The 15,606-nt window shown below is 54.3% G+C and overlaps 8 protein-coding genes across 8 annotated transcripts; 3 read left to right on the top strand and 5 right to left on the bottom strand.

Annotated features, from left to right (window-relative positions):
- Positions 1-376: 376 nt before the first annotated feature.
- Positions 377-1,758, bottom strand: K452DRAFT_363221 (uncharacterized protein; the record flags this gene model as incomplete). The annotated part of the gene is made up of 2 exons (XM_033546558.1): positions 377-1,601; positions 1,656-1,758. 2 exons carry the CDS (start codon positions 1,756-1,758, stop codon positions 520-522), a joined length of 1,185 nt encoding a protein of 394 aa, XP_033391065.1. The 3' UTR covers positions 377-519.
- Positions 1,759-2,196: 438 nt separating this feature from the next.
- On the bottom strand, positions 2,197-3,872 carry K452DRAFT_323110 (uncharacterized protein; the record flags this gene model as incomplete). Its single annotated transcript, XM_033544606.1, has 6 exons — positions 2,197-2,996; positions 3,066-3,172; positions 3,233-3,314; positions 3,364-3,489; positions 3,543-3,728; positions 3,765-3,872. The coding sequence occupies 6 exons, from the start codon at positions 3,870-3,872 to the stop codon at positions 2,595-2,597; spliced, it is 1,011 nt and encodes a 336-aa protein (XP_033391064.1). The 3' UTR covers positions 2,197-2,594.
- Positions 3,873-5,276: 1,404 nt separating this feature from the next.
- K452DRAFT_212755 (uncharacterized protein) lies at positions 5,277-5,819 on the top strand (the record flags this gene model as incomplete). The annotated part of the gene is made up of 1 exon (XM_033536200.1): positions 5,277-5,819. A coding segment is annotated over one exon (543 nt), but the record flags the coding sequence as incomplete, so codon positions are not given.
- A 104-nt stretch (positions 5,820-5,923) lies between these two features.
- On the bottom strand, positions 5,924-7,251 carry K452DRAFT_303610 (uncharacterized protein; the record flags this gene model as incomplete). The annotated part of the gene is made up of 2 exons (XM_033542748.1): positions 5,924-6,928; positions 7,006-7,251. 2 exons carry the CDS (start codon positions 7,249-7,251, stop codon positions 5,924-5,926), a joined length of 1,251 nt encoding a protein of 416 aa, XP_033391062.1.
- A 568-nt stretch (positions 7,252-7,819) lies between these two features.
- Positions 7,820-9,475, bottom strand: K452DRAFT_239548 (uncharacterized protein; the record flags this gene model as incomplete). The annotated part of the gene is made up of 2 exons (XM_033537732.1): positions 7,820-8,950; positions 9,035-9,475. 2 exons carry the CDS (start codon positions 9,473-9,475, stop codon positions 7,820-7,822), a joined length of 1,572 nt encoding a protein of 523 aa, XP_033391061.1.
- A 516-nt stretch (positions 9,476-9,991) lies between these two features.
- Positions 9,992-10,625, bottom strand: K452DRAFT_293294 (uncharacterized protein). The gene is made up of 2 exons (XM_033541536.1): positions 10,119-10,625; positions 9,992-10,048 (listed from the first exon to the last, which is right to left on the bottom strand). The coding sequence occupies exon 1, from the start codon at positions 10,468-10,470 to the stop codon at positions 10,183-10,185; it is 288 nt and encodes a 95-aa protein (XP_033391060.1). The 5' UTR covers positions 10,471-10,625; the 3' UTR covers positions 9,992-10,048; positions 10,119-10,182.
- Positions 10,626-10,975: 350 nt separating this feature from the next.
- K452DRAFT_314066 (uncharacterized protein) lies at positions 10,976-11,482 on the top strand (the record flags this gene model as incomplete). Its single annotated transcript, XM_033543724.1, has 1 exon — positions 10,976-11,482. The coding sequence occupies one exon, from the start codon at positions 10,976-10,978 to the stop codon at positions 11,480-11,482; it is 507 nt and encodes a 168-aa protein (XP_033391059.1).
- A 675-nt stretch (positions 11,483-12,157) lies between these two features.
- On the top strand, positions 12,158-14,347 carry K452DRAFT_303607 (uncharacterized protein; the record flags this gene model as incomplete). The annotated part of the gene is made up of 3 exons (XM_033542747.1): positions 12,158-12,990; positions 13,039-13,144; positions 13,379-14,347. 3 exons carry the CDS (start codon positions 12,158-12,160, stop codon positions 14,345-14,347), a joined length of 1,908 nt encoding a protein of 635 aa, XP_033391058.1.
- Between the last annotated feature and the right edge of the window lie 1,259 nt (positions 14,348-15,606).

Genomic DNA, 15,606 nt, shown 5'->3' with positions numbered 1-15,606 from the left:
TTCCACTAATAGGAGAGAATGGCATGATGTTGAAAAAGCAAAGTGATGACAGGGTTCGTGCTAAGCGAGATAATATAGTTATGGTGGTGATGGTTAACAGTTATCATGCATGCTTAAGAGTAACATCAATGAGATAACTAGTACTGTGGAAGTGGTGCTTCTACCCCCTCGGAGTCCATTATAAGAGTGCTGCTACAGAAAGCAGCTTGTAGTAACAAATGGTGAATTGTGCAAAGAGAGAGAGAAGCGGGAAGGTAGTGTTTCGGTATGAAAGTGGTAATGAAGGGAGAGAGTAGTATGGAGGAAAGGGCGGCGCAGGCATAGAAGTAGAGGTAGAAAAATAAAGACGGACAGTATGCATATATTGCATATATTTGGCGATTTGGTTTCCTTGCTCACTGTAAAACATTCCCTATTATTGCCTTCTCCTTTGTCTGTCACCATAACAATGGATTCGAGACAACTAACATCGCTGCCACCATGATCGGCCGAGCCTGACGAGTAGTGATTCCTTGGACCTTACTTCTGAAGCTCTGCCATCCTCTCAAGGATTAATCTTTCGACTTCCTTATGGCCTCTGTCTCTAGCTTCCGACAGCCCGTCTTTCCACACCCGACAATTCCCCATTTTTTTGCCAGAAGGAAAATGCCGCTCAGTCGCAGGCTCTAATTCTGCACCCGCGTCGAGTAACATCTTTACCAATGCAGCATTCCCTGTTATGGCTGCCCATTGTAAGCTTGTGCGTGGAAATACATCTGTGTAGATCGGTTTTGCGCCGTGTTGCAAAAGAACCTGTGCTGTTTGATGCATCCCATGCCTGCAGCTTTGTATAAGGCTCGCATGAAGAGTTTTTACAATATCATCTGGATATTTCACTTCCTTGTAATGGTGTATTAGGAGCGTTAAGATATTCGCGTGGCCGCCTATGGCAGCGCTGTGGATAGCGCAGCCTTCCCATGATTGTACTGTGGTGTTGTTGTACCGGGGATTCAGAAAGAGCCGGACGATACTCTCTCGTCCCATGTACGCCGCCACGTCTAGTGGACTACGTGCAATTCCAGGCCAAGGTCCTCTTTCTGTATCCAGCCAGTTTTCCGTAGCGTTATGATTCAAAAAGTGCTTTACAACGTCAAGATGGCCCTGGGCCGATGCAGCCCATAACGGTCTCCCGAAAAATGAGCAGGCGTTGGATTCGAGGTTAAATGATTTGATCAGCGCCATATCACCGACCCAGGCTGCTACCGTTAGGCAATTAGCGGATGTACCGCCGCCGTATTGCATCTCGTCGCCAGCCCCCACACTAAGAGCATGAAATACTCCTCGGCCTTTGTACAAGGCCAGACATGAGCAGGAAGCCTGATAGAGCATTTCCACCTTCTGCAAGTCTTGTGCCCATCCGGCGTGCTTGGCAAGAGTCTGAACCGTCTGGCAATTTGTTTGGACCCAAGGATGAATATTGGTTCGATCGGCCCGGATGCGGTAGAGAAGATATCGAGCAATAACCTCGGGACGATAGCTGACAAGAAACAATCGACTTGTATACGCATATTCGATGACCCTGGTCCTATGGAGAGCTTCGGGAATTGCATCTGCAAAAGAACCTGTTCAGCATCAGTAAATAATATACGGAAAAAGTATGATATTCAGAGACTTACGGCAGACTAAGCGTGCTCGCATAGATCCTCTCACTCCCAATTCGTGCACAGTGACATCAATGACTGTCAGGAAAACATCGAGTGGAAGCTCTAGTAGTTTCATTTTGTCCAAGTCGCTTCAGGAATAACCAATCCTGGGAGATATGCAATAAATTAGATTCTTCTGCAAAATTCGATGGTAGTAGTATGTATAAACTGCTTGATGCAACGTGTCAAGCCGATTTAAACGTCTTCCGGTACTACCCCGGCCCTTTTTCTAGGCTCCAATGCTACAACATAGCGTCTAATGACTCTGATAGACATAGCCTCTTATGATCCCCGCAGAATGTTATGGTTTAGAGTTTGATTATAACAAGGTAAAGATTGCTGCCTAGGTAGCAGCTTCCCAGCAGCTTTGCGGTGGTACCCAGCAGATAATTACACACTGGCCGCATTTAAAGCATGCTAGATGGCCTCTACTTATTTTGCTCATTTAGACAATCCGACATTTCGAATCCATCGCTATCTACAGGGTAGTTCATTTATAGAGTTACATTAAGAGGTAGAAGTCTGGCGCGGTTGGTGAAAGTGAAGACCCGAGAATATAGGAGAGTAGGAAAGAAAGTAACAAATGAAGAAAGGAAAGAGTGACATATTGACATAATTTGACGAGTACCATGAATCCGATTAACGCGCTGCTGTAGCGTACCAAAGTCGTGCATTGTATACTAACCTTGTCCGGACAGAAATCCATTCAAAGCCTACTAAATAGATACTAATAGAAGTGGGAAAAGAATATAATATTCACGCGAAGATTCTGCCACCAGACCTACATGAAGGCGTCCGTACTGTCGCGCATAGACTACCAACAGCTCGTGTCGAAACCGCTTAACACTCTGTGAACATGATCTTTTTAGCTCCCTAAGAATAGTTACAGACAGACCACACCTTCAAAGCCGACTACTCCAAACAGCGCAAAATCCAATCCACCTCCTCATCCGCAGCCTCAAAAGCATGCTCCTTCGAAAACTGCGGCTTCCAACCAAGCCGCGCCCCACGCGCAGCAGTAAGCGTACACAAACCGCCGAGATGGACCTCCACATGAGCCGGGTCGCAGCCCAACGCGCGCCCAATCTTCTCGAGCGCGGCATCGTCCGCGTATTCGACAGTGTCGGTTTTGACGATGCCGCGCTTCGCCAGCGCCGCGGCCATGGCGACGTAAAGGTCGTCCACGACGATGCTGCCCGAGGCCGCGAGGTAGTAGCCGTGGCGGCCGTGGTCGGGGTTCTCGTTGTTCAGGATCGCGCGGAGGAGGCTCACGTAGAGAGTGTTGTTGTCCAAGACGTGGCAGACGGGCCAGACCTGTCGTGTTGTTAGCTTGGGGGTTCTGAAGAGGAGTTGAGTGTGAGGTGAGTTGGGGGTGGTTCGTACTGGGCGGCCTTTTGAGATTTTGTAGACTTGGCCAGTTGCTTTGGCGGCTTTTACGGCGGCGACGGTTTGGATGGAGATTTGGTTTCCAAATCCTTCGCCTTTGCCGTCTGAGAGAATAATGTTAGCACAAGAGACTTGGCCTGGAAGAGAAGAAATAATCCACGTACAGACAAGGCAGGGAACAAAGATGTAGGTTCTGACTCCAGAGGCTTCGTCTTGTTCGACGATGGTGTTGTTCGTATTTACTGCCTTTTACACAGTCAGCTAGTTGCCCAGATAACAGCTTTAAGAGTCTTACCTTCTGCGTCAGAGCATTTTCAGGGGTTTGCTGCTTTTGAATGTCGTAAAGGTTCGGGTCTGCATCCGAAATTTCGCGGTCGGTCGGGGCTCCGGCACGGGCTGAGAACAATTTTGCGCCGGATGTCTGTTTCACATGTTAACATCTACATTTTCACGGCAACGGAGGCAGCTACTAACGTGTAAGAGGTGCACTTCCTGATGCGTCTCCTGTTTCAGTGTCGCCAGGGCTTTAATAAAGCGCAATTGAGCATCCGAAGAGACAACATCAACCATGAAGCAAACAATATTGATGCGGTGCTTCGTAATAGCCTCGGTGATGGCATCTTGGTCGTCTAGGGAAAAGTTCAAGGGTACAGCGCCGTACTTTTACACGGCGTCTGCTTGAGCCTGGGTGCGGACAAGGGCGAACAGTTTGTCGTAGCCGTCCAGTCTGGCCTCGTTCCATCGAGAAAGAAGAGTTCCTCCAAGGTAGCCTGAAGCACCCGTGATGAGAATGTTCTGGGACATTGTTGCGGTCTGTTTGATTTGAATGGGTAGGGTTGCAATCTCCTGGTTGTCGTTGTGTGAGTAGACCATTGATGATTATTGGCTTGATTTAAATGTAGACGCTAATTTGTAAGGGATATAGACATAAGCTTTGATTGGTAATGGTGATGAAAAGAAAAGTGGGACGAGCCCGCGATCTGTCGGCACCGGAGTCAGATCTTACCGACGAGACACTCACGGATCCTGCAGATCAACAATCCTTAACAATCCTTCTTCTCGTAAGCACAGCTGCATCACCCCAGAAACTGTTCCCGGTGCCGTTGCGGCCTCCCGATGGTTTGTAATCCGCGGGGCAGACGAAGGTGCACGCAGCCGCGACCCGGCGGAGCCGTTCAGACGTATGCATCCCCATAGCGACCGAAAGAGTGAGACGGAAGTGGTCACGGGACAAGCGCTGCCAGGGGAGGAAGCCTCCGCCTTTAGGAGCTAGTCGTCCTGATATGAGTATAGGCCCTCGGTATAGCTAATGCTTCGAATATCGACAGTACCTTATCCTACTTGTATAGGTATCCAGGCAGAAATAGATCGTTTTTAACATCTAACGGTCTTTATTCGAATCCCGTCACTGTACCTACTTGGCAATTGCCAAAGCGGAAGGCGCTAACATTGATTGGGTTCAGGGAGTTCTTTAACTCTTGGGTTCGTCGGTCCAGGAAGGACGTTGAACTTATGGAAGGAGGTCGGTGTTATACCATGTGCATGCACCTCTGCATTCTCACACGCATTCTTCGTTCCACGCCCTCTTTCGGCCAGCAGAAACTACCATCCGGCAGAAGCCAATACTTGCAGTACATATCAAGCTGTCGCGCGTCATCGACCTGAACCTCAGCTCGTCCCGGCTACCATCAGCTCTCAGCCAAGCTGCCACAACAACAAATTAGACTTTTCCGTTCTTTTTTCCGTTGCACTGCCTCATCACCCGTGAAGCAGCCAGACACACCGACGTCTGCATCTCGCGCAGCGGGTATGCTGGTCCCTAGCTTGCCGTGGTGTCCGCCCTGGTCGCGCTGGTGTATATAGTGCTGGTCGTTCTGCTGCTGCCGTCTGCCATCGCGTCGAACTCTTCTCGCCATGCGCGCCTCCATCTTCCTTTCCCTCGGCGTGCTGCTGCTGCTGCTGCTGCTGCAGCCCAGCACGGCCATGCCCTCGCCCGTCCTCGACCACCGCGACATCCTCTCCCCCATCCTCGACGACATCAACCGCGCCCTCACAAACCACAACCAAAGCGACTCCTCCCGCGCCATCCTCTCCGCCCTTGCCCACGCCCAAGCCACACCAACCACGCGCCCCACTTCGCCCGCCCAAGTCCAGGCCGCCCTCGACGCGCAGTGGGCGCTGACGTTCTTCCCGTCCACGCGCGCCCTCGTCCAGGATTTCATCGCCATCTCGCCCGACTTCGCGGGCACCGCGCTCGCAGACGCAAACTGCCTCGCCATGCCCTGCCCGCCGGCCGTCCTCCAGCAAGAAACGACCGCGGCCTTCATCCGCACTCTCCGCGCCCACGGCGGCACCAGCGCCCTCGTCCCCACCACGACGGTCTACTCGGGCCTGCTGGACGAGGTCGTGCAGCCGCAGCAGGGGGCGGGCGCGTCGGCCATACTCACCAGCGCCTCCAACAACGAGGTGCAGGCCGTGTGCGCGGGCCGCGGTCTCGGCGGCGGGTTCTACGGCCATGCGGGCGTGCTGGCGCATCCGGTGGCGTACGCGCTGGTGGTCGACGCGCTGGGGCACGAGGGGCCGGGGCGGGCGGAGCGGCTGGATTTGGATGCGCTGTGTAAGTGGGTTGCGGCCGAGGGGTTGGGGCTCGACGACGTGCTGGCTACGGCGGGGCTGATTCCGCTGGCGGCCGCGCGGCAGTTGGTGTTTCCTGATAAGAGGGTCGCTGAGCCGGAGGTTGTCGCGTATGCGGCTTGATTGTGTGTGTGGGGTTTGTGCAATGGTCTAGTAATTATTAATATCTAATCTATCTACTATATATACCTAGTATCCATCCATCCATGCATTACTCTCCCCTAATTCGAGCTAAACCTCTCCCCCGCATACTCGACCTTCCGCACCATCTCCCTGCTACACCCCGCGATATCCCTAATCCCCGCCAACCCCATGCTCTGGTCCAAATCAGCCAGCAAGCCCTGCATGGCGGCCTTGGCGCCCGCCTTCCCCCCAATCCCCAAGCCGTAGCACCACGGCCTCCCGACCAGCACGCCCTTGGCCCCCAGCGCCAGCGCCTTGATGCAGTCGACGCCAGTGCGCACGCCCGAGTCAAACAACACCGTCACCTTGTCTCCCACCGCCTCGACAATCTCCGGCAGCATCGTCAGCGAGCCGATCGCGCCGTCGCACTGCCGCCCCCCGTGGTTGGACACGACGATGCCGTCCACGCCGCGCGCAACCGCTTCCCGCGCATCCGCCGGGTGCTGGATCCCCTTCAGCACGAGCGGGCCGTCCCAGTGCTTCCGCAGGAAATCCACCTCGGCCCAGCTGTGCGCGCGCCCCGAAAACACCGTCTGCGTCCAGGCGTACGCGGCCGCAACGACGTCGTCCTCGACCTCCTTGCCCGAGGCCTCCTTGTATTTCCGGCGGAACACGGGGTCGCTGAACCCCACCGCGTCGCCCACGCCCTTGATGAAGGGCACGTACGCGCCGTCGAGGTCCCAGGGCCGCCACGCCAGCGCCCATGTGTCCAGCGTCACGACCAGCGTGCTGAACCCGTTCTCCTTGGCCCGCGCGAGCAGCGACAGCGTAATCTCCTCGTCGTGCGGCCAGTACAGCTGGAACCAGCGGGGGCCGGCGCCGCTGGCGGCCGCGACCGCCTCGATGCTGTGCGACGACGCCGTCGACATGATGTACGGGACGCCGAGCTCGGCGGCAATGGACGCGACGCCGGGTTCGCCGTCTTCGTGGAAGATGGACTGCACGCCTATGGGCGCGAAGAGTAGGGGGCTGTCGTACTGCTGCCCGAAGATGGTGGTGCGCAGGTCGCGGTGCGTCGTGTCGCGCAGCATGCGGGGGATGATCTGTGAAGGAAAGGTTAGCCTCTGTACCTATACAAGAGGAAGCAGGTAGGTAGATGGGTAGGTAGGTGCAAACAAACCTTCCACTGCCGAAACGCCAACCTATTCGCGTCCATGGTCGCCCTCTCCCCCGCGCCGCCCGCCACGTACGCGTAGCTCCGCGCCGAGAGAGCCTTTTCGGCCTGCGCCTCCAGCTTGTTCGGGTCCGTCGTCACGGTCGGGAGCGTGTTGGGCGGGAAGGTGCCCTGGGCGTAGATGTGGTTCTGGAAGGCGCCGTATTTGCGCGCGTCCGGGTGGGGGGACTGGACGGAGGATGTGGCGCTCATTTTGGTGGTGTTGTATGTATGTATGACTAGGTATTTTGTGTGACCGGTAGTGAGAGGGCGGGTAGGAATTAGGTTAGGTGGAGGTAGAAACAATGCTGATCGGCCGGGAGATGGGCCTTATGAAGCGGCTGTGCAAGGCCAGTCTTGGAAGAAAGTCGACTGGATTTGTCGTGCATTTGGCGTCATATGGCCCACTTGGGAAATGACGTATCGGCGCGGCCAAAGGCTCGGATCTCGGCTCAGCCTTGTGGAGACGATGATGTGCGCATGGGGTTGGAGTGTGTCAAACCGGTTCGTCTTGCACGGGGGCCTCATGGTGGTCCATGGGGAGTTCTTGAGCTGCTGCTAGCGGCTTTGGCGTTGGACCGCAAGGCGCGCTGGAGAGAGGAGCGGAACAGCAAGAAGCAGCTTGACGGTGGCAATCCGCAAAACCTAGCAGTCGCTTTGTCTGTCAGGGCGAGAGACATTGGAGCAATCGATCGATGGCGTTCGACGAAAAGATACGACGTGCAACTTGGCACCTCGGCTGCGGCTCAGCTCAGCCCTACGCCATCCCCATCTCCATCCATCACCGTCCGAACCTCCTCAACTCCAACCACCTCAACCCCGGAAACGTCACGAGCGTAAACCCACAGCCCACCCAGATGCCCAGATCCGCCCCGTCCGCTCCCACCATGGCTGCAATGGGCCCGACATAATACGCCTGGTCCATTGACACAATCGCCCCCGCCCACCCGATCAAGAAGGCCGCCAGCGCCGCCAGCCCCAGCGGCAGCCGCGCCTCGTCGTTCCACGCCGTCCAGTCAAACGCATCCTTCCCTCGTCGGAACAGCACCTGCTCCTCACCCACGATGCAGATCCACAGACACACCCAGTACCCCATCAGCGCGAGCCAGTCCTCGAAAATGTCAAACAGGCTGTTGCGCCCGCCGAGCGCGCACGCCAGGTAGATGACGGCGCTGACGCTCACCCAAGCCCACCGCGGCACGCGTGCCAGCCCTCGCCCCAGCACCTGAAACCCCAGCGCCGCCGAGTACGTTCCCGGAATGTTGTTGGCAATAACGCCCAGTGCGACGACGACGGAGCAGAACTTCCCGAACCCCCCAATGCCCTCGTAGCCAGCCACGATGAGCGCCCCGCCCGACGTCTCGTACGCGCCGCGCCAGCCTGCGTCGCGCAGCGCCCCCGACGCCAGCCCCACCCCCGCCAGATCCACCATCACGGCGGCGACGCCCATGCCCGCGAACGCGCTCGCAAACGTCTGCCACGGCGGCGTCGCCTCGTTGAGATACACAAAGTAGTCTGCGGCCGAGGGGGCCCACGCGACGGGCGCCGACAGGCACAGCGAGAAGAAGCTGAGGCGGTTGCCGTGCAGCGTGGCGCCCGAGCCCGTGGAGACGGACGCCGTGTCGAACTTGGGGCCCGCGACGCCGTACAGCAGCAGCAGCGCAACCATCTGCGGCGCCCACGCCCACCGCTCGTACGCGTGGAAGACGGTGATGCCGAACGCCGCCACCAGCCAGCTGACCACCGCCACCACGATGATGCCCACCACCACCGTCATGTGGCCGCCGGACACGGCCGACAGGATTTGCCCTCCCACGATGCAGTCGATCATGCCGTAACCGATCATGATGACGACGTTGAGCAGGCACGCAATCTTGGAGGGGTAGTAGCCCATGAAGTAGCGCGCGACAATCTAGCACAGCACAGCATCAGCAGCAACCCACACAGGCCCATCAAGCATCCCCCACCCACACCCACACCCTCCCCACTCACTCACCATAGTGCGACACCCGCTCCGCGGCCCAAACGTCCCCAAATACGCCGCTCCAGCCACGCCCACCAAGCTCCCGAACACGCTCAGCGCCGCCGCGTCCGCGAACCCCAGCCCGTACACCAGCGGGCCCAGCATCGCGAGCGTCAGGTTGTTGGCCGTCATGTTTGTGCTCAGCCACACGAGCGCGATCTGCGCCAGCGCGGCCCGCGACGCCGCTTCCCGCTGCGACGGCGGCACGCGCGCGACGCCCCGCGTCTCGAGCCCGGCGAGGGCGGCGATGCGCGTGGTTAGGGCGTTGAGGCGCGTTGTTGTGGGCTGCTTGGCGGGCGAGGGGTGTGGAGGCGGGGGCGGAGCGGTGGTGGCGGCAGTGGCTTCGACGTCGATGTTTGTTTTTTCGGGTGGTGGTAGTGGTGGTGAGGCGCGAGGGGCTTGCGTGTGCGCCATGTTGGTGGTGGCGATGGTGCGAGTGACTCGCTGGTGTGTAGGTGTGGATGTATGTCGGAGGCGCCGAAAAGCAATTGGAAAAGTAAAGAAAGAGGAAAGAGGAGGAGCAAGCAGGGCGGTGGAAGCCGTAGGAGCGCCTGCGCAGTACGCAGTACCTAGGTAGGAGTAAGCAGGCAGGCAAGCTTGCTCTTAGCTTACTGTAGAGTAGTGCCCATCCATCCATCTACTGCTTATCTACTCTGTAAAACCCAATCTAATCCGTCCTGTTAGTCATGGCGCCACCTAGCTTACTCTTACTTTCCTTGCTGTGATAGTTGTTCCCACGTGAGTAATCAAACCGGAAAACTCATCCGCCGCTGTCGGAGCCTGGGCACCAGAAAGCGGTCTAGCTCGCGACGAACGCGTTTGCAATCTAGGTACCACCACCATCATCATCATCATCATCATCATCATCATCATTATCATCATCATCAATCGAGCGCGCGCTGCAATCGAGATGTGGCTGGACGAGTACGAGTAGAGTAGATGGGGCGATGGGAGCAAGGGCGCGCGCGTGTGGCTGCTGACGGAGGTGTGCGTGCCTGCCTCCCTTCCAACTTCCGTCCTCGGGACAAGCGTGTCGCTATCTGGCTGACGACCACAGGTCAGCAAGAAAGACTACTGGATCCACATGTTGATAGGTATCTCATCTCAGCGCGAGCGAAGGATCAACAGCCGCGATCGGCCCGCCGTCTGCCGTCGCCCGCCTTGAGGCTTGGTTGAGCTTCGCAAGGCTTGGCTGTGGCTTGGCTTTCGCTTGCGAGCTGGGCTGGTCTGGGCTGGTTTTCCGCTGCTTCCCGCTCTTGGCCTTGGTCCCGCCTCGCTCTTCCTTCCAGCTTTCCGGCGCGGGAGTGCGGGGCGGGGCGGGGGTTTGTGGAGGGGTTGTGCGTGCATGTGGAAGTCGCGGCAGTTGATGCCTGTCCTTCTAACCACACTTGTCGTCGATTGTCTGTCATGTTGTTGATTGCACTTCCCTTCTCGATACGTCTATCAGAAGCTGTTTAACCTTTTGGAATGGCGTTGAGGGTTCTGGATGCTGCTTGTACGTAGGGTTAATCTGTTCAGCTAACTTCCTCTGTACTGCTTTTGGGCGCGAAGCATTAGCCGAACGCACCCTCCACGTGCTCCTGAAAGGTGCTGTGCTAATCGAATGCATCTTCCCGAATTGATTTTTGGGGTACGTAAAGCCATGTGTGTTAAGGGTGGTGAAGGCGCTGCGTCATTCTGCGCGCCGCGGCGCGAGCACGGACCGGCCACGACTTTCCTTGTCAACCGTCCTCCTCTCCTCTTCCTCACCCCATCACCCACTACCGACACATCTCCAAAGATTTTCTGGGCGCTCGCGAACTCTCTTACCGCTCTATAATTATCTCTATTTCATACATTGTTCGAAGAGCCTTCACCCGCCACGACAAGGACAACAAGGACAACCGGAACCACCGACTTTTTGGCACCCCAACCATGGACTTGCCCGATGAGTTCAAGTTTAAAGAGGAACCCACACTATACCCTAACAGATGTCACGGAAGGGACGTCAGAGTAGTCCACAAGGACTATCGCCAATGTGACACGATACAATCCAATCGTGCAGTTCACTCGCTCGATGAAAGCTATGAGCACAACCTGAACAAGAGGATTGACACCACAGCGCCTACTCCGGCTGTTATTTGCTTTGGCGATTTGGGTGAAGACGGAAATGCGGACCGGGATTCCTTCGGCACCCTCGCCGGCGGGAAGAAGAAGGAAGCCGCCAAAATTACCGTCGGTTTTATACCCGCGACACAGTGGCCTGGTATCCGCATCGGGCTGAACCCTACTGGCTCCACCACAAGTAGCAGCGAAGTCGCTTGCTACATCTTTTCCGGCGCTTTCCCGAAGACGTTCACCAAAGGCGGCATGGATAGAATCAAGATAGCTGTTGGCTCTCAAGCGGATCGGACCATCAAGGACCGATACGCGCCGAAGTAAGACGGCAACTGCCTTTACAAGTTAGGGCTTAAGAGGGAGCTGTAGCTGACGGACATTGTCCTTGACAACGCTAAACCTCAAGAGTCGACTAAGCAGCAGCAACGACTAGCCCTTCGGGCATCCGAGGACGTCGGCGGTACTCAGTCACTACCGTCGAGGACGATTACAAAGCAAATCAAGTTCACTGGCTTAAGTAAGGCCAACCTCAACGACATAATCTCGAGTTATACGGATCTAAATGCACGTAAGTATATATCTAACCGGGACAAGATCATCGCCCGCCTTAGCCAGCCCAAGGTACGGATGTCGATCTATCAACGTATCGTCGAGGAGGATACACGCGTAGTAACAATATTTACGAAATTCTTCCTCGGTGCCATGTGTATAGCTATTTTACACAGCAATCTTTAGTTTTACCGGCTGCAACAAGACCCCGCCGTCACCAAAGACATAAGCATAGGAGATCACAAGTTTCCCATCCAGGACCTTGTGCCTCCAAGGTAGATAACGAAGTCTTGGAATAACATACGGAGCCACGGTAAAGTAGTCAGCTTTTCACCAGCCACTTGGAGCTCGTTTGGCGTCCCTGTCATCTATCCGGACCCAGAAACCATCAGATTCCTCTGTCGGCTTGGCATATTGCGCGAGGCGCAGTATAATCGGCGCGTTCTCCAGATGACAAATCTATACCGGCAGACTCGCGTCAGATTCAAGTTCGAGTTGCATGGTGCGGTCAACTTGGTCAAGTTGTGGTTCAAAGATAAAAGTAAAATGGACAGACCCCGTGTGGCTCCACTCGGCTCGATTATGGAACTCACGGTCAAATTTCCCAACATAAATAGGACTGTGAAGCTCACTGGCACCGTTGTCGAAGATTCTCTAAAGCCAATAACTGACATCGTCATCGAGGATCCTCTAAACTCAAACGAGCATACACATATGCTCGTCAAGCAGGGGTTTGACACTTTCGATCCGAAGACGTTTTACGATGGCCTGGTCATAATTGTCGAGGACGAGGTAACCACTAATCGCTGTTTCAACGCCGTTGAGTGGATTCCTGATCCAGAGAAGCTAAAGGGCGTCGACATTGCGTTACTTGTCGGCTTGCGCAGACCTTCGGCAAAAGACCCCGGTTTCTTCAGGAACAAGTATCTTTCTGACAATACAAGGACTAAAACATTTACGGGTGTTCTCCATAGAGACGCGTACAAAGTTTTCGAGAATAATACGTTAACTAGAGCTCTAAGTGCTACATTGAAGAGCCCGGCCGGCGTGGTAATTGATTTTGGTCCGCCAGGAACTGGGAAGACTAGGACAGGTATGATCCGCGTCGAAGCTCTCGCCGAATGTGGCGAGTTGGTACTGGTCACGGCATCCACGAATGCTGCAGTGGAAGCTGCGTTCAGAAAATTCAAAGAGATCACCTACTTAGAAAGCAGCACCTATTGCCTGTTCAAAGGCGACGACCTGGATAAAAGCGCCAGTCAGTTTCATGTCTTGCGGAAGCAGTAACCCAGCAATTAAACGAAGGAACCGTTATTTATTGATACTACTAGTGGGCAGACGGACGCACTCATGGTTGTCGATGGCTTCCTTGCCAAGTTGGCGACTATGATTAAGAAAATTTCGGAGAGCCCGAGGCATAAATACTACAAGGAACTCGTATTTATATACATAGTAATATGATGTTGAGAATCCTTATCAAGCAAAACAGCTCTAATTGGAAGGAAATCGAGAAGTTTCGAAACCAGGTTAACTTGTTACATATGAAGTTTGATCTAGTATACTTCCAGACACGCTGTAAGGTGGTATTCGCGACTAACTCGACATCCTGCCACGACATTTTGTATAACTCCTTGGAAGCCTACCTACCTTGTCGTTGAAGACGCTGCCTAGGCTTCGATCACCGATATATGTGTTCCGATGGCAGCGTACTTAGGCTTAATCGAGGCAATTGCTCTCTCTGGCGATCACATGCAGCTTGAGTCACTAGTTGCTAGTCAAGAGGCCAACGAAGCTTCCGATTTCCTGAAGTCAACGGTATTTGAGAAGCTCTTCGTCGAAGGCCCGCCGCCGCCGGGCTATTTCTATACGATGTTCACTAGGTCGCATCGCATGCATAAAGATATTGGCACTTGGATATCTTCAGAGTTCTACAACAACGCACTGCAGTTCAAATATACTGGGGCACCAATTTTCAGCATCGTAAAGAGAATTTTCGCTCCTCTCGCGGAGAACGGCATTTGGAACGGACGCAGACGCATGGCGATTGATGTTTCTAGGGGCATCGATGGCGTTCAAGCCCTTTCCATGACATACCAGGACACTACCTCTAGATACAATACTAGAGAAGCCGAGGCAGTAGTTATTTTCGCAAGGACTCTGCTCAACTACGAACCCGCGGACGAAGCGCAGACTCCGAAAATTCAGCCCGGGGACATGCAGATTGTCACTCCCTACTCCGCCCAGATGCGCGAGATCCAGAAGCAGCTATACAGTACAGGCTTACCGGACGTGCGTGTCAAGACAACAAGGGGCATGCAGAGCGACGAGGCCAGAATCGTCCTGGTGTCACTCGTATCGAACAACGAAGATCCGCTAGACGTCGACATCATTAAAGAGAAACGTCAACTTAACTCCGCGCTTTCTCGCGCCAGCGACTTTCTTGCAATCTTCGGCAACTGGAAAACATGGATGCAAGCCAAGGCCGATGAGGAACGTCGCGCTCTTACGAAGACAGGTTGCACGGATACCGGCGACTTGGCCACGCTGTTCAGTCTCGTAAGCAGCGTAGAGCAGGAGAAGGACATAATCATCATGGGACACATCTACAGATGCATCAAGGGGAAGTCTAAAGCTTTATGATAGGCCCAGGAGTTCCGGCGACTAAAACGGTTCGAGGTTGGGTGATCCTGACTTTCAAGGCGTGGTAATGCGCAGAGGACGTGATCTATTCGACGTTCTCCTTCCTTTAGCGTAGGTACCGGGAGATGGTTAAGGCTAGGACGACGTTGCGGTGGCCGTTTGGGCGGCCCTTGTGGCTGATTTGGCCGGTGCTTTCATGGACGGGAGGAAGGAACATGTCCGTTTGCGTGGTGCTCATGGTGGTTGGCAAGGCTATGGCCGGAAAGATAGCGGCATTACTGACACTGAAGCACTGCTAAGTGAACATTGGATGCTTCAAGTCAGGCTTAGATACTAGATAGTCTAAGCAACTCTATCTAGAATGAGACGTCTTCGCATCATCGCCATGCGTGCGGATATGGAGTACCGCAGACCTTCCGTGATTATTAAGTGACGGTCGGACAGGCAAATACTGGAGCGTTATGGATGTGTAATCTTTTATCAATGCAAGAGTACTACTATCTTGGTCTAGGTTAGTTGCTCCTAGCTGCCTATGAAGTTATTCAGGCAGCTTCGGGTTTGCCATAGTCAGTATCACTGATGTCTAAGCAGCACAGTAACGCACGCAATAACCATAAAGTCATAAAGCCTCTAAATAACCGGCAATCAAGCATCTTCCATGTCTCCAAAGATAAAGACAATACGTCAGGTTTGCTACAAAAAAAATTACCCAAACGAGTACTCTAACCCGCCTAAGGATTATAAGTCCAGCGCCTATAAATACGACCTTACCTATATAGATATCTATATTATCGGAGTAGCTAAGGCTAAGAACGAGGCGAGCAGAAGATAAACGATATCGTAAAGGCGATTACGGGGAGAAAATTAGGTACGACGTTATACGTTATACTATTCCTACTATGCCGCCTCCGGGGAGAAAGAAGTACTATACGTTCTACTTAAGTATATACGAAGCCTAAAGGAAAAAATGGCCAGTTCCTACCCTGCGTCTTTGTCCGAATGTGTGAAATGCGCAAAGACTATAAACGACAAGCGACAAGCGACAAGACTTAGAGGCGTCGGAAGCTGGACAGCGGGTGCGGTGATGCTTACCGTCATCGCTACCATTTAGTGGTGTATCGGCTTAGAGTATATGCGCCGCCCATCAGCAGTTTGTATCTGTTAGACTATCAGGCCATGTTTCTTCATGCATTATCCTCTATATTCACTTTACTTTTTCGTTGTTTCAACACCCTGCTATCCCCTGCTACTTTCTACTA

This window comes from Aplosporella prunicola, assembly GCF_010093885.1.
Source record: "Aplosporella prunicola CBS 121167 unplaced genomic scaffold K452scaffold_124, whole genome shotgun sequence".
Taxonomy (NCBI): Eukaryota; Fungi; Ascomycota; class Dothideomycetes; order Botryosphaeriales; family Aplosporellaceae; genus Aplosporella; species Aplosporella prunicola.
This window is presented reverse-complemented; position numbering and strand designations above follow the sequence as displayed.

Coding starts and splice junctions, on each gene's coding strand:
- K452DRAFT_293294 (XM_033541536.1), bottom strand. CDS start 10,470: ATGACAGACAATCGACGACAAGTGTGGTTAGAAGGACAGGCATCAACT.